The sequence below is a fragment of the Triturus cristatus genome, chromosome 2_2 (assembly GCF_964204655.1).
Source record: "Triturus cristatus chromosome 2_2, aTriCri1.1, whole genome shotgun sequence".
Taxonomy (NCBI): domain Eukaryota; kingdom Metazoa; phylum Chordata; class Amphibia; order Caudata; family Salamandridae; genus Triturus; species Triturus cristatus.
The window spans coordinates 1,192,763,592-1,192,788,591 of NC_140582.1; the positions used below are offsets into that span (position 1 = coordinate 1,192,763,592).

At 44.6% G+C, this 25,000-nt stretch overlaps 1 protein-coding gene across 1 annotated transcript in view; it reads right to left on the reverse strand.

The window, feature by feature from the left end:
* LOC146863364 (uncharacterized) overlaps window positions 1-25,000 on the reverse strand; it is a 177,497-nt gene that overhangs the window by 69,367 nt on the left and 83,130 nt on the right. Inside the window, exon 3 of the mRNA XM_085642798.1 lies at window positions 23,883-24,732. Within this exon, the coding sequence (XP_085498924.1) occupies window positions 23,883-24,732 (850 nt within the window). The remainder of the gene's footprint in view (window positions 1-23,882; window positions 24,733-25,000) is intronic.

Below are 25,000 nucleotides of genomic sequence, written 5' to 3' on the forward strand. Positions count from 1 at the left end.
TCTGGCACTTGCGGAGGGCACCCCCAAAACAAGATTCATGCCCAAATGCTTCCTTTCTGCAGTTAGCGGTGCACTATGAGTGCTAGCACGGTGCTAGCCTCGCCCCTTTACACTCATTGCAGCATCTCCGAGTGTTGCGCTGGCCGGACGCTGTGGAGGGTGAGGCCCCTTCGCTGCGCCGAGCTTGTGTGGCGGGTGCGTTGTAACTTCATGCATAAGGGGGCCCTGTTGCATCACCTGCATTGGGAGGTTCCCCAGCGGATTTGGTGGTGACTGCTGTACCCAGGCTTGTGCAATCCTGCCTGGTTGAGTCTCCTGCTGGCTGAGTCACAGATTCATGGGACATTGACACCATGGATTGTGCACGGTGTCAATGTCCGGGTGAGGGCCCAGGCCTAGTGCCTGTGGGGGGGGGGCTGCTCTACTCACGGAGCAGGCAGAGGCGTAGTGATATGCCCACTCAAGTGCGCAATGACCGTTTGGTCGGTTTTCTCAGCCCGACCAAAGGAGTCATGTGCACTTCCCTGTTTGCAATGCAGGCTGTATTACAGCCTGCATGGAGAACATGCACACCCCTTGAGCCCCTGGCTGAATGCCTTTTCACAGCGCTCAAGAACAATCGCAACACTGCGTTGCAGCATTGTGATTGGCTTAGGGGAGGGAGCCTGGTTGCCTGCTTCCTGTTCCTGGAAACTGACTCAGGAGAGCAGGAGCACAGAAGACGCGTGACACGGCCTCAAGGTAAGACTTTGCAGCGACACCTGAGGCCAGCGGACTCAGCGGACTTACCTGGGCTCTGGTGGCAGCTTAACCATCTCCTTGGCCGTTCCGTTCTCCCCGCCGCCTCTTGTCATCCGAGGCCGAAGTCGGGCGAGAACCACAGGTCCCAGCATTCTCTCCCGCCCCGCCCACTTCCGCCGGATAACGCGCCCGGAGGCGCAATAAACAGCGAGGCTCCCTCGGTGGAGCGGGGGGACTTTGCAGCGACACCTGAGGCCAGCGGACTCAGCGGACTTACCTGGGCTCTGGTGGCAGCTTAACCATCTCCTTGGCCGTTCCGTTCTCCCCGCCGCCTCTTGTCATCCGAGGCCGAAGTCGGGCGAGAACCACAGGTCCCAGCATTCTCTCCCGCCCCGCCCACTTCCGCCGGATAACGCGCCCGGAGGCGCAATAAACAGCGAGGCTCCCTCCGCGTCGCGGGACGCGCGCGGGCGGCGCCGGGCTGAGCCCGGGCAGAGGGCGGGCCGTCTGTGGCCGTCAGGGGACGGAAGAGGCCGGGCTGGGCCACCCCCTTTGCATCCACAGGCTGAACAGGTAATCACTGAAAAACATGGGGAAACGTACGACGAAATCTACATTCGTAGACACTGCCGCCCCTATTGAGTCGTCTACATCGATAGATTCGTTGTTGGCCAATGCTCTTACTATGGTCACCAACGAGATTGCTGATACCGAACGTAGACTGTCTTTTGGAGTCCCTACCACCACCACTTTGCTACGTTCTCAATCTCCCAAGGCTTTATCTAATCTGGGCCTCCCCCTCTCCCCTACAGTAACGGTTATTAAACCAACTATTCATGTTGACACTCTAACTTCTACTACTGACATAACTAGTTTGCCGACTATTGCTGTAAACGACTGCTTAGCGGAGCCTGAACCAGATAAAATGCCATCCTCCAACAAATTTATAAGGGAGAAACGTAACAGAGGCCCAGTGAAATGTCTAATAAATAAAAGGAAACAACCAGGTCGTTGTAGAAATCAACCTACGCCACAGAGCATGTGGAACAAAGATAAAGACAAAGATTGTGAAATAGTTATATCAAGCGCCACTGAGGACTTACCACTTTCCCCATTACCATCGGATGAAGAATCTGAGAGACCTACCACCCTCACACGAAGATTAGAGTCTCCAGCCACGGACAAAAGCATTTGTGGGGTTTCTATGCCACTTAAGGAGAGTAGTGATAATACAGTCAGTACCCAGACTGAGTCCATCGATCAAAATACCTTATCTAAATTTAATGGCAATTTGATAGAAACTATTGTTGATACTATTTTTAAACAAGTTGAAATTCAAATAGTTAAACAATTTAATACTGTTTTTAAGAGATTGGACAAAATCGAAAACCTTGTCAAAAAAGAGGAAATCAAAAGGAAAGGCACTATTAGCCTAGATGTTGCTCGAGGCGAGAAAATTATGAGTAAATTGGAATCCTTATGTAATGGTTTGAGGGAGGGGGGCTCGACCGCCGTTGCTGATTCTGGCCGTGGAAATATGCAAGGCCCAACTGTTGCCAAAACTGTTCTATCTAGCAGTACCTCAGCCAATATCCAATCCGTATTGCCTATGGGCCCAGATCATGATCCCTCTGGTGCAGAAGGAACAGTAAGGACTGGTACTTCAATTTCGGATGCCAAGGCTACCACCACCCCGCTAGCCTCCTCAATAGACAGGACAGGCATTACTTTGGATGGCGTAAGCATTAGTGGAGGTACATCAGTAAGAAACAGACCCACCAATAATTTAGGGCCGCCACTCCACTTACCCCCAGAAGCTTGCCCATATGTTTTAGTGCTAGCAGGCGTACCTGCTCTTAAAGAAGGCCAAAGCGAGTCATGGGTACAATTACACAATAAATGTATCAACTGGCTGACAAAACATAAAGGGGCAAGATGGGACATCTCAAATGAGATCATATTAACTCGTAGGGTAAGTTGGGTGGGCCCACAACAGAAAAATATCAGTGGGGACTGTATAGTGATTAACTTTAGACATCCGAACTTTGTAAGATTTTTCATGGACACACATAACACCCATGCTAGCCCATTTACTGCAATAAGCCTTCACCCACTGGGTTATTTTTATAGGCCCCCCCACAGACTATTTCAAACGGTTTCTAATACCATCCCTATATCTAACAGATTTTCCGCCTTATCGGACTTAGGAAGTCTAGACTGACAACCATTAACACCTCCTACTATATTGGATAAGGTCATCAGCACAGTGCCCCTGGATACGGCAAATCCCATATGTATTCACAAACCCTGCCCAGATAGATTAGTTCCCCCACATGTAGTTTGTTCAGACCCTCCTACTGCCCCTATTTTTTCCACCACTATTCCATTAACTGATACTCTAAGTGTCATCAGTTGGAATATTGCTGGGCTTCCAGGTAAGATGAAAATCAAAGAATGGGTTACCTGGATAAGTAACTTTGATGTGGTAATGTTACAAGAAACATGGTGCACATGCACTCAATTATTGGAGGGTTTGTTTTGCCATAATCTTATTGTACCATCTCCTGCCTTGGGGCGACCAAGTGGTGGTCTATCTATCTGGGCAAAAATTTCTAAGGACGTGAAAATTGAACCTTTACACGTGGTTAGTAAGTATTTGATAGCCGTGAAATATGTTGCAAGGTTAAAGATTTGTTTTATAAATTTTTATAATAATGATTTTGTTAACCATCCTAACCCCACCTTTTTAGAATTGTTTAAGTTCATCGACGAAGTTGCGAATGGTGAAAAATATGATCTATTTGATGGTATTTGTGTTGGCGGGGACTTTAATGCTCATATTCATTCTACATCTCCGCCCTGTAGACGAGGCTCTGAACTATTGGACGCCACACCATCTGCCATCTAGCATCACTGTAGTATTCCCTTGCACCCTGTGCCTGCCAAAACTGCAAATCCATCTTCTGCCACATCAGCAGACCAGAGCCTCCTGCCGCCCAGCCAACCAACAGCGCAGCCGACTAGCTCAACTGCATGCTCCTCAACGTGGGTTCCTCCACAAACACGCAACAGAAATCTGGGATCTGCTCTACTCCACTTCGTCACACATAGCCTTATTCACAGAAACCTGGACCAATCTCCACTCCAGACTGGACATCACCATCACCTTCCACGGAAGCTACAAATTCACCCGCACAGACCACCCCTAGCGCCCAAGAGGAGGCATTGTCATTGTCTACAAAAGCACACTCCGACTGACCATGCACTCTAATGATCCGACGGTTACCATGGAACACCTCCACTTCCAGATCTGGACCAACCCCAACCCCACCCTCCACGGCACCCTCTTCTACAGGCCCCCGGCCCATGAAACCCCCCATTCAGACCGAAGTAATGGAATTTGGGAAAGGTCCCTCAGTCTGGAACACCCTTTGGTGGCCATCAGCGGCTGGGCAATGTCCCCTCCCGGTCACCAAGGTGAGGAATCTTGGGGTGATCTTTGACGAAAAGCTGAACATGTCAGCTCAGGTTAACAGCCTAACGTCTTCCTGTTTCTTCCTGCTTAAAACTTTGCGGAAGATCCTTCCATACATACCCTCGGTGTTACAAAAAACGGTGATGGCCGCATTATTCATGTCCAGACTGGACTATTGTAACGCATGTTTTTGGGCATTGACAAGTTCCAGGTTGGAAAGCTCCAATCCTTGCAGAATGCCGCGGTTCGGGTAATTTTGAATTTACCCAGGGGCTGCCCCACCTCAGCAGGTAGGAACTCTCTCCACTGGCTTCCGGTTCAACAAAGAATCGAGTTCAAAGCACTCTGTCTGGTTCATCGGGCACGCTTCGGTGGGGGCGCGAACGATGGAACCGATAGGTTCATACCTTACATTCTGCGGTCGGCCAATCGTGGCCTAATCTGCATTTCCAGATTCAAATTTGCCAGGTGGGCCGGTCGCTCTTTCGCCATTTGTGCAGCTAGACTATGGAACCAACTGCCTGTGGAGATGCGACTCCAACCTAGTCATGCCCTTTTCAGAAAAATACTCAAACATCGCCTATTCCAGGCCCAACTATAATTCATTCTCCTGCGAATCACACACACCATAGCGCCAAGACACCATCTGGTATTCGAGCGCTCTACAAGCCTCTTTTATACTTATACTTATTCACCGATGCCATTGTAGACCTCAATGCACCCCAGGCTCTCCCATCCACTGACTACATCTTACTGGGAGACCTCAAATTTCACCTGGACAACCCCAGGGACCAGAACACCACCACCCTCCTGGCGAACCTCACCAACTTCTGACTCAAACAGCTAGTCACGTACCAACCCACATAGCCTGACACACGTTTGACCCTGTCTTCTTCACCAGCAGGAACTTCAACTACATCCAAACCACCCAACTTTCCTGAACTGACTATCATAGTATACATCACACATTTACTATGCTCACCATACAACACCGCCATAATCGCACCCCGCGCCGCAGCTGGATCAAGGACATCAAAGTACTTTTCTGCAACTCCCTCAGCACCACCACTCCGCCAACGCTTACAAACATCGCAGCATGCAAACTCCACCGATATAGCTTCAACTGCACCAACACCCTGCACCAGCTCCTCTGTGTCAGTGGACCGAGCATCTGGGGTTCGCTGGAGGCCAGGGAAGGTGACAGCAGACATCCCTGATGCCAAACTAGACTCTGTACAAAGTGACTCATCTAGGCCTATGCGTGACCTAGTGAACTCCAATGCCACACGATACCTGCGTCAGGTAGGATGTATGCAGGGTGGGCGTTCCCATGCAACAAAGCCTCGTAGGAGTGGACAAGTGAAATATATGCGATTTCACCGACAATTTTAAGACACTACTGCGTCATGGCGGGCTTAAGGGTGATGCTGTGCCAAATGGATAGGGCAGCCCCATGCTTTGCTGGAGTTGCGTCTTGCTTGTGACAAAATTGCAGCAATGCGTGACTTTAGCACCGAGAGATACAACAGGAATGGTGACATATCCATAAATTATTGCGACATGGAGCGCCATACGGGAAATATGGCGCATCAGTGGTGTCGCAATGAGGGGGTAGTGAAAAGTGTGCCAACGCTGTTTTATTGCAGTGATGCAACACTTTTTATGAATGAGGCCCCGGACTGCGCCCTATCTTATTGTGGGGCGCATTCCTGAGCTTTTGTTTTGGCGCAGAGCAGCGCAGCAATAATCTTTCCTGCGCTGTCCAGCACCAATACCTCTGAAATGAAACTGTTTGCACCAATTTGAAGACCATCTTTTTTCTGGTCTTAAAAACTGCCTCTAACTGAACTTAGAGGCAGTTTTGGGGGTTTTGCACCATACAAGGAACTCCTTGTAAATATGGTGAAGTGGGATTAGCGGCAGTTTTTTCACAGGAACGCCCACCTTGCATCTCATTTTTGTTTACGCTGGAAAAGTGCTGCTAACTGCAGTTAGCGGCAAATTTTAATAAGGCGATACCCCACAGTCTCTTTGCAAAATTTAATACGGAAACTACTGATCTAGCCAAAAAGTTTCTTTTGAGTTTTCACTGCGGTGCCCAGTATCCCCTCTCATAAAAAAAAAAAAGAAAACTAATACGGGAATGTGGCCTTGTTAATATAGCCAATGGCAATTGTGTGGCATCTAGAATAATTATTAGTTATATCTTGTGATTCCATAAACTCCTTGAAAGAATTAGTCAAATGTTGGAATCCCACCGCTGTTCTGGTTTTGAAGACGGTATCATCCATGTTTATGAGAGTGGGGATAAGCTGTGACCCTACCCGAGGGATATCTTTAGATGCCTCGTACAAAGATGAGCCTAAGTTGTTAATATATAATTTATGCTGCCTTGCCTAACCCCTCTATGTACCTATATTGGATATGACAAAGACCCATCCTGGTTACATCTAACTTCAGCTGTAAGCTCCTACTTGAGCTCATGGAGGAAATGTGGTGATACAGATCAAGTCAATCGATAAGGACCACAGTTTAGCTTAAGTGACACTCTCAAAGGCCGAAGATAGGTCCATGCCAGCTAAACGTATCTGCCATCTTTAGCCCACAGTGTATTTGCCAATAAAATAAATGAAGGTTGAGGCATTCATCAAGTCTGCCTTTCCCCTGTCTAAACCCATACTGAAGACAGGAGATTACATTATAGACAACCTAGGCAGAATCACACTGCCCAGGAACTTAATGGTTGAATGTAAGAGGGAGTTCGGCCTGTAGCACTGGGGGTCAGACCTGTCTTTCTTTTCAAACACTGAAATAATTTCAGACCTTTTCCATGAGACAAGAGGACCCTTTTTCCAAGCTGCATTAAACACATATGTTAAGATCCTTACCCGTACCAGTGAGTCCTGTTTGAATAAATCTGCAGGGACCCTGTCCGGCCCTTGAGCCTTTGTCTTGGCCATGGTTGCAATAGTGACCATTAACTCTTCCTATGTAAAACAGGAGAAGGGAACCCCCCCCCTTTGCATGACCCATATGAAGCGTTAAAGAGACCTTTAACTGACCACCATAAATCCATGAAGCATGCGTGACCCACGACACCTGGGAAATTGTACCTGCTACTCCAGTAAAAAAGGGACGGTTGATAATTTCCCAAAACATCCCACTATTACTGTGTGTGGGGATCCAAATGTTGCTCACAGGCTCTCTCTTTAACTTCCCAATTCTAGCTTAGCCTGCCTGTACTCCTTTCTTCTCCTAACTATCTCAGCCCTATATCTAGGGGTTCTCTTCAGTGTAGCTAATAAATTATGGTGGGCCCTTGAACAGCTGGCATCAAAACATCTCTCCCCTACGTTGACCCTCTTGGTACTGGTGTCTCTAAAATTATTAGCAATCTGGAGGCTTATTATGCTGAAGGCACTCAGGCGTAGCTCATCATTCATGGTGTCCTTCATACACAACTGGATATTTAGGCCACAAATAGCATATAAAGAATTAATAAAGGCTTCAAGTGGGACCTTGCTCCATTGTTATCTACGTCTCTGATCTTGTGGGGCAATGTCACAATCACAAGGGCTGTACAGGCTGACATTTTTATTGGAATCAACTGTCCTCCCTCAATCGAGAAATAATCTTAGCGGGTTTTGATCAATAAACACGGACCATAGAACCTTGAAACTATAAACAAACTGAGCTAGATAGGCTGAAATAAAGATATAGTCAATACCTGTGTCTGCGCCTGTCTTTAAATGTGGGAAAACGTGCTCCTACTAACTCATCTCTCGTGGACACCAAGTTAAAAACGACAAGTACTTCCTCAAGCATACTTTTCCCCCTTGAGGGCTCAAAATGATCGCCCCACTTAGGATCTATGTCATTACCATTCACTAATCTAAGGCAATATAAGGGGCACCAATGCAACTTAAAATCACCCAATAAAATGACCGAATAAGGTAGTTTGATAAAATGTTTGTAAAAAAGAACTTAGCACCCACAAATGCTCTATTGGGGTTACCCGCACAAAAAAATTATAAAAGTTTAAAAACAGGATACTCAGTAGGCCCACAAAGTCAAATTGAACAGCCAGTAGATTGCTATGGCCAGATTCTACATGAGTAGAGGTACATTGTAACTGCAATGATACTAAGGTGAGCAAACCACCCTTTGCCCTACCCACAGGGTATGGTGTTGCAGGTGAGAAGAAAGAGATATAACCATCCAGGTAGAACAGGTTTTCTGGTCCCAAATTTCCTATAATCCCACAATCTGGTGATCTGAGATTGTCTGTGTCCAGGTCTCAATATACCTATTGTCAACAGCCCTGGCAAATTTCAGCTACAGATGTTTAAAAGGGATGAGTCCCTACCTGCGTCTACAACCGTGGGTGCCACCCTATCATGGACGCTCCTCTCCAAAGGCCCTAGGGGGTCTCCTAGGTGCAACAATAAATCAACCACTACAAACCAGATCTTCCAAAAAAATGCTACTACTGGTGTCTATACTGCTATCATGCCCGGAACACCCATTTCTAGGGTCACCTCTCCCACTCCCAGGTACAGCTACCGGGGAATAAAAAAAGCCTGCACACTCTTAGAAGCCCTCAGATGGACCATATGTCCTTCGCTATCTGGACGACCAAGATTTAGCACAATACAGTCCCCCTCAAATGATTTATGACCAGGGCCTTACCAACCCACCCGTCTTGCCATGATAATATTATGACAATTATAACCACCCACCCTGCCTTTGTAAGTGGACCAATGTTCGGCTTTGCGAAGAAGATCATGGGTTTAATCCAACCCTCCCACTGTCAGGGGCAAAACATTTGCCAAAACTGCCACCAGTGGGGTAGATTCAGGGGGGAGATGTAACCTTTGGACAGGTGTATGGGTCTCTCTTTGGGTGTGAAGGGAAAAGGCCACAGAATTATGAGTGCTACGTTGGATGGGAAGAGAGATTATCTGAGTGGGTAACTGTGACTGAATGGCAGTTTTTGAAGATGGTCTGGCACTTGTGGAGGGCACCCCCAAAAGAAGATTCATGCCCAAATGCTTCCTTTCTGCTGTTAGTGGCGCGCTATGAGTGCTAACACGTTGCTGGCCCCGCCCCTCCACACTCATTGCAGCATCTCCGAGTGTTGTGCCTTCTGTCTCTGGCAGTCCCTTGGAGCAGGGCTGCTGAAGATCAAAGTCATTTTATCCCTCAAGCTCACAACCCCTACTCAGCGTCTTAGAGTCAGGAGTCATCCCCACCCGCACCATAAATCCAGGCAGAAGTGATGAGGCATTCACAGTATCCTCCTCAGTACACTTTCTGAACCTGAGGAAAATCAGAAGGAGCCAGAACCTGCTGCCTGAGACCTGAGAAGAGCCCTGAAGGACTTCACATGCTCTTTCTCTTGTACACGGGACTACTTCCTTGTGGGAATCTGCAGGGCTCTTCCGTTAGTCCCAAGCTATTTAATTTATATGTTGCCCCCTTGGCGAAGCTGGTACGGTCCTTTGGTTTTCATGTGTTGTCTTATGTGGACGACACCCAAATCATCATTTCAATAGCATTTGACATGCTGCTGGTTGCAGAAAGGTTCAAATGCTGTATTTCTCAAAAAAAGGATCTGGATGCAAGAGAACTGCTTAAAACTGAATGCTGACTGAATGTAGATTTTGATCTTTGGGAAACAGACTTCTGCATGGTCAGAGCTTCGGTCACTAGAGACATGTGCCCCCTACCTCTTCAGATTGTCTTGGCAAAAAATCTAGGGGGGCTTTTTGACAATACCCTCTTATTCATTACCCAGATTAAGAGGACCGCAAGTTCCTTCTTCTTTATCATCAGCATCTTAAAAAACATGTTTCCCAGTCATACCAGTTGAACTAAGAGTGGCAGTGGTTATTGTGTTTTTCACATCATGCCATGACTACTGCAATGCTCTGTATTTAAACATCAACAAGTCCACACTGAATAGACTCCAAGTCATTCAGTATGTGGCAGCCCAACTGGTTTTGAATGTACCCAAATATGTGTCAGTCAGGAAGGGTATCCGTTCCCTGTACTGGCTGCCAGTTAGGAAACCAGTGACTTTTAAAGCCCTTTCTTTGGTTCACACATCTCTCATTCTCTTGGGACTGCTACCCATGAGAACTGCTTTTCATTGGTACATCCCTAGAGATAACAGAGGTATTCTTCACTTAGAAAGTTGACTGTACCTAGATTTCAGATGACTAGGTGGGGCGATTACTCTTTCCCGGTTGCAGCTGCTAACCTATGGAGTACGCTGCCACCCACATTGCAAGCATAACCTCTCATGTTGCCTTTCATAAGCAATTGAAAACATGGCTTTTACCATCCCGTGATTGTAGTGTTTCTGGTCACTTTTCCGATAAGTCTGTTGCTGGACCTTTGCTAGCGCTTTGACACTTTTTGGTACAATGCACTGTATAAATACTAAAAGAAATACAAAAATACAAAAAAATACAAGATAAAAGATCTGACTAGGTGAATCCTGGTGTCTGTAGTAAACCTGCGCTCCACCGTGTTCCGCCTCAAATCACTCCTGGTCCCCGGTCAACCATAGCTAATTGACTGTGACTGGTGCTTTATCCCTTTTCTGTACTATTCTAATTTAAAACTTAGAAATTCATATCTCTGATTCCCTTTATTGGATTTTTGTCATGTTGAGGGCATTATTTATTAAAATTGACTACATTTTTCTAAATTAGTTTAGGGTTTGTCTTGTATTGTGTTTTGACTTTGTTACTCTTTTGGTACTGCAGAGATACTTTGCACATTACCTCTAAGTCAAGCCTGTCTGCTCTGTGCCATAGCTTCCAGAGGATGGAGCCCTGGTTAATTTAGTGACTTTAGTTATTCACCCTAGCACGGATTGTGGTTATTGCTGAAGGTGGTTCATCATCCCCCTTAACTAATACCCGGTTACAAGTATAAAATATACTGGTAAGTGAGGCGAGGCAGATGGACTAGTTAATACAGTGATACTGATAGGTGATTTTTCTGATTACAGGCCTAATGTCATAAGGTATGCTGGGGTTATGCAGGACTCAATATATAAATACAAAAATACATTCACTGTTGTCAGTTATTAGTAACTTAGGTATAAGCCAGGAGGAAATTAAGGAGTTGTTGATTGCCATGTTAGTTCTTACATAAATTTTAAAATTGTGCATAATAAATAATGAATTTGTGAAATAATTTCTGGGTGAGGCAAGGGCTCTGTAACATCATCTGCAGATTAGCAATCTCTTGACAGGTCTAACTGATTCTTAACACTTCTCACAAGCAGGCATAACACATTGAGAGAAATGAGATACACCTGCCAGTTTTAATTTTCACAAAACAGGGGAATCTGCCTTTTGGTCTAAGGAAATATATCAGAGAATACAACATTGCATTGAGGGTAAGTTGTCTTTGAGTTAGTTTCAATAGTTTATTATTTGTGGGACTAGGACACCTTAGGGTTTACATTTAATTGATACCCTCATGGTCAAAGACACAATACCACTTTCAACCCTCTTTGAAAGGTTCAACCTACACTCTCTTAGAATGTTAACAGGAAAAGTGATGTGTTTAAAAAAGGCACTGGTAGCATATGGCAAAAAATAATTACCCTCATTTCTACCCTTAAAATAATCTCATCAGCAGAGCAACCTTTATAGGTAGGTAGGCTTTTTCAACAGTTCTACTTGCTGGCTTTACCAGAGGATCAAGGCTCTTGAAAACACAATCCTGTTTCAAATATGCATTACTTGGTAAGGCTAAAGAGACAGATCATTAATGACCTCAGATTCACAACAGATGTGCACAATATCACTTTTAAACGAGTATGCATTGCCCATGATGTCGTCCACATTTCTAGACACTGCTAGTTCTTTTCTGCCATATTGATGGATTGTAAACCACAATTATTTTTATTTGAAAGATTTGAGGAGTAAAGAAACATGAAAGACAATTACAATAAAGGGAGATCTAAAATATGCATCTATAAATATATTAACCAGTGGCGGTTGCCACTGAGCAGTTATAGTTAGGTCAGCGGGTCTATATGAAATGCCTTTTTTATTTTGCTAATACAATTTCCAAAAAGTTTCTCTTTTTTTGGCTAGTTTGTGCATGGACAGTTTTGGAGTGATCCCTTAAGCAGGGGCTGAGAAAAAAGGGAGGTTTCAAAACAAAAAATCCCCATGCATTTTCAATAGAATTTCTTAAGAACTCTACAGCAAAACCACCTGAAAAGAATTACATAAATTTGGCAGGAAGCTAGATTTTGATCTAGAAAGCGTGCTTTTTGTGATTTGGTGTAAATCCTTTCAGTAGTTTTTGAGATATTAAGCTCCAAAAACATTTGTATAACTGGACAGTTTGCTTCAAGGGACTCTTGTGATAGTCCCTTGAACTCAATAAAAAAAAAATAGAGCCTTCTGATTGGCCTAGGGGGCTTTTCACTCGCATGGGAGCAAGGCTCTGATTGCCTCACAGCAACATGAAACAAAATGTTGCTGGCAGCCATTACAGGACTCGGGCAGTTAATCCCCTGTCCTGCAACCTTTTAAATAAAGCATATAAGTGGGCAGGGTAGGGTTACCCTACCCTCAAAGAACCCGTTTTTTCCACCATGGTTCTAGACTCCCACGGAATTGTGAAACAAAAAAAGAAAATGGTGGGCAATCGTGGTGGGCACTCTCCCAGCACATTTGGGCCCCAGGGACCCCATCTTCTGAGTGCAATTTTTCTTTAAAAAGGTGTCATTTTGCAGACCTCCTCCTCAAGCCTTTGAAGACCCCGGGGGACCGCATTCCCCCAGACCTTGCTGCCTACTTTATCAATTAAGGGAAGGGGGTATGCAGCCCTCCTCCCAAAGCCTTTAAAGACCCCAACCCCACTGGGTTGAAGCTGCGGTGCCCCCTTCCCTGAGCTTCCTAAGGCCCCGGGATCCACATCCCTGAGGTAGGCTCACAGACTGTGTCTCACGGAGCCCACACCTTGGACACAGTAGTTTCCCCTGCCCACAACGATGCTTGCAGGGAAACATGTGTTTGCTCCCCATGCTCCCTCCTGGTGACAGCATGCTTAAATGTACCACCGGGTGAGAGGAAAAATGTCTTCCCTGTCTGCAGGAGCATGGAAAGGGATGGCATATCTGCTCTCACTCGGCAGGAGCTTTAAAAATGCTCCCACCAGGTGGAAGCAGACTTTTGTGTCTCTGCCCACGCTCCTGCTGGCAGGGTAACACAGATTGCTCCAGCTCCCCAGGAGCAAGCATAAAAAGGCTGCTCCAACCTAATGTGAGCAATTCTGTCTCCCCCAAAATGCAGGAAGACAGCTGGGGCATGGGGGTCTTGGGGTTCCCCACATGCCCTAAACATATTGCTTACTGGGTGCCCGAGGTAGGAACCGATGGTACTACCCAGAAAGTAAAGAAGTCCTAAGGAATGAAGTCCCCTATTGAGGCTGAGTGCTCCTCCCTTTTTTTGGCATTTGGCCACGGGGAGCAAGCAAGTCCCTGTGACTTCTTAAGGCTCGGGGAGGGTGGCCACACCCGCTCCCCTTTTAAATTGGATTTGGCCCTCAGAGATTGGGTCCCCTGGGCCTATTAAGGCTCAGGGAGTGAGCTGCATGCCCCTCACCTTTTTCTGCCATTCAGCCCCAGGAAACTGGGTCCCTGTAGCCTTCTCAGGGCTCAGGGAGGGAGGCCATGCACCCTCCTCACCTATAATTAAAGTAAAGTCTCAGGGGATGGGTTCCCCATGACCCATGTCCCATTTGAGCTTGTGGGGCGGTATACACTTCCCTCATCTATAAATGAACTACGGCCCAGGGACTGGGGCTCAGTTGGGCATGGGAGGCTGCATGCCTCCTGCCCCCTTTAATGTATGTAATGTAGGGCCATTGGGGCCAATAGTGGCTTTGGAAAGGGAGCCCTGAACCCCCTCATGGTTTTTCAAAAAGAGGCCTGAGGGATAAGATCCTCAGGGCCAATAGTGGCTTGGGGAAGGTGGGTCATGGGCCCCCCACCTCATTATTAAATAAGAATGCCCAGCAGGATAGGGTCCCTGGTGCCTCTAGAGAATTCGGTAAGGGGGCAGTGCTCACCTCTTTCTCCTTTTAAATAGAAAATGCCTGAGGGGATGGGGTTTCCGAGGCCAGTAGTGACTTAGGGGGTTACGTGACCCTCTCCCCTGATGGGGGATAAAGCTGTATGTATAGTAACAAAATATTACTTTATGTAAAAAAAAAATGAAATTCCCTGAAAACACAAAAGGTTAAAGTGACATTATAGTTAGTAATTGTAATTATATCTGACTTCACATTGAAAAAAACATATACATTCACTGAAAAAATCAAAGGTTAAAGTGATATAATAGTTATGAGAAACTGTCTGTGAAAATGTGATGGTTTAAACTCCCAAAACCAGACAAACTCACCAGTTATATTTAGCAGGGCTGACTAACTTGGGCTCTTGCCATGCACTGCTGATATATAATGTCACTCATGACATGTTCTATTACATAATGTATGGCATCACTGATGACACTTCAAATGACATCATTGATGACATCACTGATGATATCATTCAAGCTACGTTTGTACTCAATACTCTAGGAGTGTAGTATTAGAGTTATCAAAATCAGTTCAGAAGAGCTCAGAATAATGTAAAGCATAATTAATAAAATCACACATACTACCCCCTTAGGTGAAGCAGGCTTGTGTTACGTGCAATATTGATGCTATACCATGCACTTCCTGGGTAGCCGAGTTCATATTAACAATCTGTTAGGTCTGTGCTTCCGATGGAACAGTGTGCTCAACGTTATCCTGTCAACAACATCACTTTATTCATGTTGCTCAAGCACAGCCATTTTTCCCGTTGGGCTCTCTCTTGAAGACGAGAGGCCTAGGCAATCACATATTAACAGAGTATGACTTCTATCACCAATGCTCTGCTTTTGAAGGTAGATTTTTCCAAAATAGAACTGTATGACGTTCTACCGACAGGGCGTTTTCCTCTTTAGTCGGCCTTCCATGCGAAGCAAGGTTTTTATGAGGCATTGTTTCATTAGAAAGTAAGTACTTGCTCTAGTTAGAGCAGACTTCCGGGCATAACGGTCAATGAAGAAAATCTATTTATTTATTAATGTATTTAAAATAATTGCTACAATTTACATTTATTCATAGTTGTGATCATTCTTGGTTCTGCAGTCTGCCATACAAAGTGTGTTAGTTCATATTTTAGTGTTTGTAATAATCTATTACATATCTGTCAGCTATGTCTAGAGAAAGCCCCTCATATGATAAAGATGACAAGGCTCAAATATTGAAGGACTACCAGAATACCTTCATCAAGGATTCAATCCAATAAACTGTGACTGAGTCCATGTCTGATATTTAAAATAATGTAGAGACTATGGAATAGCTAGGATTCAAAGCATGTGGAACAGAAACTTGTTATTGCGATGGACCAACACAGTATATACATTTTTCAGTAGAAGCCTGGTATATCTGAATCGACAAAACATAGATATTTTTCATCTGGCATTCTAGATTCTGGTCCTCCCAAATGAGAGTTTTCCAATGTGGCTAATAAATCAGACCTCCCCACCCAAATAATACATTTACATGATACAGATGATCATATGGATCAGTACGATACAAATGCTAATGATAATAAGGGTGATTTGGGCCTAGATGAGGGTATGTGGTTTGGGCCTTTGGAGAAGAGGCATACTTTTTCTCTTAATAGGGGTAGAGAGTCCTCATATAGGACAAATCATATGATTTTGGATGCTATGGGTCAACCTATGCTCGATCCTTCATTGATTCATCATCCTAATTAGACGAGAATGAGTGCCATCAGATTACTTGACACAATATAATCTGCCAGATTGAGGTAAACTCTTGATAAGTTAACTCATAACATGCTTCATTCACAGAGTCCTCACCCTTCTTTATCAAACAACATTACTGCAACTCCTGCTATTTGTAACTCTTGTTTACCAAAATAAGAGGTTGTTCGAGCCTGGTCTAACTGCCAGGACAGACTACTGGATCTAGCAGATTCTCTTGTGAGGATTCTTGATATGGGATGAAGGATAGAGGGTGAAGGATAGAGGTTGAAGGATAGAGGGTGAAGGATAGAGGGTGAAGGATAGAGGGTGCAGAGATTGATCTAACAACAGTAACTAATTGGGTACAAAGAGGAATTTACCTTTTAGGAAATGCAGCAGTGGCCCCAGAAAAGTTTAAAAATCCTATGTTGAAGATTGATCAAAAACTGGGGAGTTTGGCATCAAAAGAAGCCGATCCATGGGCAAACCAATTTTTATTTGGAGATTCCTTCACTAAGGAAATGAGTAAATATGTCTACTGTTTTACCTCCATTGATCAATCTGTTTTTGTTACAAATAAAATGTATACCTCTGGTTTTAGGCAGAGCAAGAAAATACTAAAGTTGCTTCCAAGAGTGAGCACTCAATACAACGGTTCTTATGGATACCAGTAACACTTTAACCCCTTGTGTGCCCATGACGAGCTGGACTCGTCATGGGCCGCGGTTGCGCTGTGCCCATGACGAGTCCAGCTCGTCATGAACCTCGCCCGCTAATGCAACGGCCGGCACAGGGCGGGGAAAGGGCGTGGCACACAAGGGGTTAAGCCACATTTTTTTCTCTCACAGATGCAAAGTGGAGAAGTGTGGCTCAATGATTAGAGTGGCAGACCCTGATGCAGAGGTCTAGCCCGGGACCAGGGTTCAATTCCCCGCCTCGGTGGGTCTTGGGCTCAAAAATTCCACGGACCTGATAATTTTCGCCTCAGTGCCTATTCCAATCATGGAGTCCCACTCTGCAACTCTGGGCAATAGCTTGCTTAATCTCCACAACGGCCCCCACAACGCTAAGGATGCCTGGCCTCCACCTTGGGGGTGCCCAGGAGTGGACGCCTCACAGGGAAAGCCAGGATGGGTTCCACAGCGGTATTCGTACAAGCGCCTTGAGACCCTTGCGGGTGAGTAGTGCGCTATACAAGTATCAATTTTACAATTTACAAAGTCTTCTAAAACTGAGGCTGTGAACAAAGAGAATGTCAAAATCAGGTTAACCTTTTTAGTTTTGGTCTACTTCCAGTAGGAGGTTCTTTAGTGTTTTCCTTCCTGCTTGGGAAAGTATTGGAGGATATCCATGGCTTTTGTGAAAAATATAAGGTTATTCCATAGATCTTTCTGACAAGTCTTTTCACTTGGTTCATCTCGCTCTGCTTCATTGTTTAAGGGATCAAGAACTACTAGTAATTCAAGAATTAGATTTTCTACTGCAGAAGAAAATGACTTTTTGTCTAGAAAAAACAATATGTATTGCTCAGTGTTAAACCTCCAAATAATCCACAGTTTTGTAGTGTATTTTTATTCCAGAATGCAGTCTGTTATCCATCTGAGGGATTGTTACTGGTCATATGACCTGCTGCTCTCCTCTCTCACTCTCACCATGCTGTTGCACCCCTTTCTCTCATTACACTTTTGTTATTTCAGCGTCAGACTTTTTGCTCTATGTGCTCTTCTGAATCACACTTTTGCTCGTTTTCTCTTTTCTCCCTCCTCTTTTTGCTCTTTTACAACCCTTTTTGTAGTATTGCTTGCTTTTTTTCTCACGCCCTTCTGCTTTTGCAACCATTTGTGCTTTACTTCACTCTCTTTGCTCTTTCTCTCCTTTTTTGCTATTCCTGCCCTTTGGCCTTTTTTGCTATTGTGACCCTTTGTTCTTTTCCCCCTTTTTTTGCTCCAGCAATTTTTCTCTTTCCTCTCATAGCTCATTCTTTTGCAATTTGTTTTATTTTGCTTTTCTTGTGCTATTGTGCTCTTTTGCTTTTCCCCCCTTTTTCCTGCTCATGCCACCATTTCTGCCTCCTCCCACTCCCCTGCTCCTTACCCGATCCAGCTCCTTCCTGCTGCTTCTTCCCGTCTTCTCTTGCCCCACCCACTATCCAGCACTTCTCCCACCTCGCAGGACCTACTTCATGGTGGCCACAGACAACAGGTGTACCACTGGTGCTCCTATTGTGCATCAAATGAAAGCCCATCTGTGTCTGTCTGCGCCTGAACCGTGCCCAGTGCTGCAAACCATGGTTTGATGACCACCCGCAGCTACACTACCACAACCCTTCATGTTATCGACTCTGGATGCCAGGACGACCGCTGTTGTCATGCACACCACAGTAGGACCTTTCATCTGCACCCACTGCCACTACATCTACTGCAGCACACTCACATTCTCTACCCTCATGCAGACCACACCCAAACCACATCTTTCATGAATGATTCTTAAAACATGTTCACTCTGTAAACACACCACAAAGGTCTAGGACCACATCGACACTCTCACAGCAGAAGTCCTCTTTCTCACCGAAACCTGGATTAACTCAGCTTTGGCACTCAGCATCACTGCAGCCATCCCAATGGTGTACAAGATTGTTAACCAAGATCAACTTCTCAAGCCAGGTGGAGGACTCTCCATCATCCATGAGGACAATATCAAATGCACCACATTCACAGACACAGCACATGTACCTCAAACTACAAGCAGATGAAAGAACCATGATCAAAGAAACCTTTGCATACCGACCTTCAGGACCATGCACCAGCTTCAGCAACCTCCTCAAATACCTCATTGTCCCCCCCATCAACTTCAAGGGCTTTCTACTTCTCAGAGACCTCCATTTCCATCTAGATGACCCCTCAAACCCCAAATCCACATATCTACTCAATAACCTGAACATCCTTAACGACTTCCAGCTGCCTGGAGATTGCTTTGAATCCTCAAAGGCCAGCCCTGTTGTTGAGCCCTACATTTACACCTGCACCCAGGACTACCAGAAGTGACTCCAGGGATAGTTTTCTGGCCTCCTGTTCAGAGCCACAGGGACATAACAGGCTCCCACCACCTTGAACCCGTACATGGACCCAGCCCCCATGAGTCCTGAACCCCCAAGAGGTGTCTCACCAGTCCCGGGCCCTTGGTTGTGAAGCCAAATGTGGCTTGGTGGCCATTTTCCCCAAAAAGGAACTGACAAAATTTGGCCAGCAAGTGCTCTGAGAACCAGGAGGAGACCGGGACAAACCTGCTCGCCTATCCACCGGCGGTACCACGCTATTCAAATAACCTGCTGCTGTGTTCAGTGTTGCTCCCACTTTACATTCCCCAGTTCATCCATTGCTTCCTCTCACAAATCTCTTTGGTTTTCTAGCTTTTAACTTATTTCCTTCCCTCCCGCCACATGTTACTTTGCAGCTCCCTAGTCTCCCACTCTCTGTTAACACCCAACATTGGCTACTTTTAACACCCACTTCTTTGCTGCCCCCACTCCTGCGTTTGCTGTCTTTGCAATTGTTTTTAAATATTTTAGAGGGCTCAGCAGCTACAATTTGCCTGTGGGCAAGTTCTTTGTCAAAACAACCTTTTACATATATTTATGTATTTTTGTTTTATTTAATGTTCAAAGATTGGTGTCAGCGTAATCGAATGTTAAATAAAAAATGGCAACCATGGCATCCCAAATGCTAACATGCATGATGATGCAGGTGTGTAATAAAATGTCTCTTTCTACGTGGTCACCCCCATTTTTTGTGGAATGATGCAGGTGGTTTTTAAATGTGGCAGACTTGGACATTACTGTCTAATCCCCAGTGTATGCTGTCTGACCCCTAGAAATGGGGTAAAATGTACTATTTCCCAATTGAATTTAACTTTCCTCAATCTAACTTTCCAGTAAGGCCATATTATATGGTACACAACATACACCCATGGCATTGAAGTTAAATGTAATCTGTGGAATGTAGCATGTATCATGCCCTCAACAAAGCTGATCAGTAAAACATAGACTACACTTTTATGCCTGATATTACCAATGCAGATTTTAAACCTGTAACCAGACTTGTCCAAATAATAGTTTGTTACAGGTGGGAAACCTATGTAAATATTAAGTAGGTAATCCATAAGTAGGCCCTGCAGACCACGTGGTTGTGTACCTAGTATTTAAAGGGGAAACATGTATGAGTTTATGCTTTGCATGTTCAGTGACATAACGAAGCTTGAGGGGGCACCCCGCAAAGTACATGGAGGGCCCCCCTCCAGACTTCCTCAGGACCTCTCAGGCCAGGTTACTGTGGGGTTCCCCTTGGAGCTCATTATCCCCTCCCCCCCCGCACTTCAGGGGCTGCCGGGGCCTTTCTTATGCAACAGGGCACGTTCCTACAGTGACTAGCTCCTAATGAAAATATCTAAGTTACCTTTTAAATCATAACTTTGGTTTAGAATCCATTGAACCATTGTTTTTAATCTGCATTAAAAACCAAATTCAATGGTGAAATTATATTGTTTTACAAATACACAGGAAATGTAACTTTTAGAAAAATAGAATTTTCCTATCTGATGCTGCAGTAGGCTAATTTGCATTAGTCTGCCTGAGATGTCCTTCCTGCCTGTGGCCTGGACCTTCTGGCACAATTAACTGAATGTGAGGAATGTGACTCAGCTTATCTTAAGAAAGGCAATTGGAAAGATTAGATGGCCATGGTGAGGCCTGTCTGATCATGGTTAAGTAGTAAAGAGACCTGTAGAAGAGGCACCTGGCTGAATTCCCAGTAAGAAGATGGCTCCGCCAGATTTGGTGTGAGCAAGCAGCAGGGGATTGCTCATTAGCCTAGACATAAGCCTGGGTGGACCAGCATCCTTTTCCAGGGGTAGAAAGCATCTGCTATGTTGGATTGCTATGTGAATGGTGCACTGTGGGCTACAGTAAAACATACTGGATGATTTGATAAAAAAGAAATCTTTGCTCTTGGGACCATTTTACCCATTTGTTAGGGAGTAGCCAGGTAGAAGGGCTGAACCTGCTCCCACTTATACCCAAGACCAAGAAGTGAACTCCAAGAGTCCTATTTGGATGCAGGGACACGTAAAACTGCTAGAGCCAGAAAAAGCCAACCTCTTCCCTTCCCTCCCCAACCCACTGTATACTGGTCTCACACCCTTTACCCGATCGACAAGTCCCCACACTCGGAGCTGGTGGGAAATGTATGTGTTAAAACCCAACAGAATTGGGAATGCCGTGTTGGTTTCCGAGCGGAAAAATCAGTCTAACACAGTAATTCCAATTCCTGTTTGCCTTGTAATTGCACAGTACTGGTGTGGATTTACTGTAATGGTAACATTGCTTCTGATTTTATCATCACCTCAGCGCAGCACATCTTATAATCAGGTCCTAAGTGCTGACCCTGAGGTTCCGGGATCCTTAGAAGAGAAACTGCTCCATAAAGAAGAAACTTTGGTACAAGAACATTTTTGACCTCTGGAAGACCAGGTCTAACCAACCAAGGACACCCACCAAAGAGGCAACCTCAGTGGGCAGGATTTGTTTTCCAAATAAAGACTTCAGTTGACCCATGCAGCTACAGTGTTGAGATTTGCTGCACCATGCCAGGGTCTACTATCAGATGAAGCTTGACTTACTGAAGGTTTTACAGCTTCAATAAAGAGATTAATGGCCTGAATTAAAGTTCGGCAGATGGGAAACACTGCCATAATGTGACAGGACTTCAGTGGGTTTGAAATGTCCATTTTCTTGTTTAGAGCTCTTCCTGTCAAAAATAATACCTTAGGCTGGAAAGTATCCAATGCATATACAATTTCAAGAAGACTTCACCACGTACAGCCTTCAAACTTGAAAAGAAAAAAATGAATAGTATCCCCACAGAGAGACAGATCAACAAATTTTCAAGTCAATTTTTTAGAAAACTTCTTCCTTAACTTAAATCCAATTTTAAAATGTGAGATCCAAGAACTAAAGCATTCAGCCGAATGAGCTTCGTCCAAATTCAATTGAACTTCATCAGGGCTTTCTCTTATAATTTGTTTGGCATCAGCCAATAGTATCCATGTTTAGATGGTTATGTGCAACCATTATTAATTCAGTCTAATGTGGACATTTGGCAGATTTCTATTTGCAGACAAAAGACTAAGGGCCAGATCTATATTGTGATGGATGGCCCATTTCTCCACCAGGGCGATGAAGTAACTTACTCCGCCACCCAAACGTAGATGCTGCCCTGCAGTTTTAGAAATGACCACCAAGCAAGTGGTCATTTCTAAAGAATTGCCTGGAACTGCAGTCACGGTTGTTCCGGTCAATGTTTTTTGCAGTTTGGTGCAGGACTTTATACCAAACTGTTTCATTTTTATATTTTCAAAAAGAAAATCCAGGAGCAGGATTTTCTCTTTGATAATAAAAAAAATAATGCCCTCACCACCAGGGTTTGCCTGGCAGTGATGAACAGTAAAAAACGTCTGTATGTCTGACCATCCTAATTGGGTGGACAGACATACAGCCAATTCCCCAATGTCCCATATATTGTTGAGCTGTGGGAGAAGGTTGAATGCAGCAGCGACAGAGTAGTTACTGCCGTGGCCAAACTATGGCCTGCCCACAACTAAATTGGGTGAGCTGACCACTACATTGGCACCTTCGCTTTTGCAACAGACTTCCCTCTCCTTCCACATTTAAATCGGTCTCTGGGTCTGAAGGCAATTTTTTTCACTGGGTTCACCCAGTAGGCTTAGGCGGCATCGTGGCCACATCAACTGGTGTTTAGGACATGATCTACCACAAGCATAGATGTGTTGCTACTTCTTGACATTTTCTAGCTTAATTCCTTACCTCCGATTCCTCAGATTGGATTTTGTTCATTTTGGTGTCATTTTTCTATTTAAGTTTACTTGATTATTACTAATTTGTTGTGGGATTAATTTTCACGTTTCCAACATTAGGCTTGTCTGCTCTGTACCATAGCACAGGGGGTTAGCCCAGGTTTAAATTATTGAAAATGTGTGTTAAACCTTACTGGATTTTGGATATTTTACTTAGGAAGGGCTCACGTCCTCTTGAACGAATAACTCATTTTCTTACCATGCTCGCATATACTTCAAATGCTGGGTTGCAGTAGCATTATGATGCAAAATTAGGCATGCAGGAAGACATATGTGGAACGTTTCACTTTTTCTATATCTTTTGTCCTTTTTCCTTTAAACAGCACCAGCAATAAGCCTTAACAAAGCTAATATGTTTTCATTGGTAGCCAGAAAGCGAGACCTACTGGTATAGCCAATGTTTGCTATTAATGGGGTACTTGCTATCTGCATTGGACCTTTTCTGGGGACTTCCATTGGAGGGCTGAAAAGTTTTAGAAGGATGATAGGACATCTTTGATTCATTTTTGCTGTCACTATCTCATTCAATGTTTATATGAGATGTGCCACAGCTTGGGTTGTAAATTACCCAAATCAATTTAAAATAACAATTAGAAAATGTGTTTTGTAGTTCCTGCAACCAGAAGAATTTTGATGAGGGAAAAGTGCAGATTATAATGATGAAAATTATATTAATCACTGATTGTAAGACATTTGAGTGCATGATATTGTGAAATGGGAAAAGGGGCACAACTTAGTCCACCTGGCTAAGGTGTCATGCTCAGATTTGGGTTGAAAAAGACAGTGTGATGGAGCAGAAAGGCAGGGTGACTATAGCTTTGCAAAACAATAATTTATTAAGCAGCTAGCATAGTTGTTAAATTAGTCAGAAAACGACATCTCATAAATGTCATACTCACTCGAAGGTGCTTTTAAGTGGACTGGTGCTGTCCTTGTTATCATAGTCTTGCAGAGTGACCACCTCTGGGATTGTATCAAGGATCGTGCCACTTTCCACCAGGAAGTTGAGTCTCAAAATCTTCTGAATTGTCTTATCCTGTGTGAACTTCATATGTCTGTATATACGATAGTCCGTACCCATCTTCTTGGCTCTCTCTATCCAACGGTCATTCTTATGAGTAGGTGGTGGCGCTGCCCACATCATCCCATCCTTATTTGAAACACACCAAAGTTCTCCTTCATAGCTAAACCCCATGAAATGTGTGAAATTCCCCCAACCAGATTTTCCTACGTCTACGCTTTGATTGAGCCATTCCCCCAATATATTTGTTACGGGGGGATTTTTACGAAGTGAACCCTTCCAAACAACATACATAATGCCTTCTGGGTCAAAACACATAACATCAAAATACTGCCAATCCCTGCCACCTAGGAGAGTGGCTTGTTTATAAAGCCAGGATATATGTCTGTTGGTAGGTTCAGGGCCTTTATAAAATGCCCCAGCTTTGGTGATTACATAGAGGATGCCTCCAGGACTGAAAGAAATCAACTTAAACTTGTCCCAATCACCTCTTCCGATACATTTCGCCAACTGGAACCAGTCATTCCACCGTGATGAAGGTGTTGGCCCTTTGAAAAGCTCGTGCCCACGCACAACAAACATCTCACCTTTGGGATTAAAGAAAACATGGCTGATGTTTGTCAAAGTTCCTAATTCCATGGCTCGTTGATGGTAGTTGTCCCCCTCTGCGGCTGGAGGTAAACCAATCAAGCAGTTATTGCTCTTATCAATACAAAACAGCACGGTCTCTGGAATGAAAAGAAGGCACACATTATCCCACAGTCCTTCATCAGACCCTTCACATGAGCTCACATTCACTCATATATGGCGGCCATTGTATCTATGGGTGTCAGCAGGACACGTTGATACTCATGGAAGCACACGGATGTAGCCTCCTTGTGAATATCTGATTTACCTCTCTGCATTAAATATCCATCTCAAATTACATTTGATTAAATGCTACAGTAAGTGTTACCCACACACAGGCAACCTCAGAACACATGCAAAGTCTAGGTT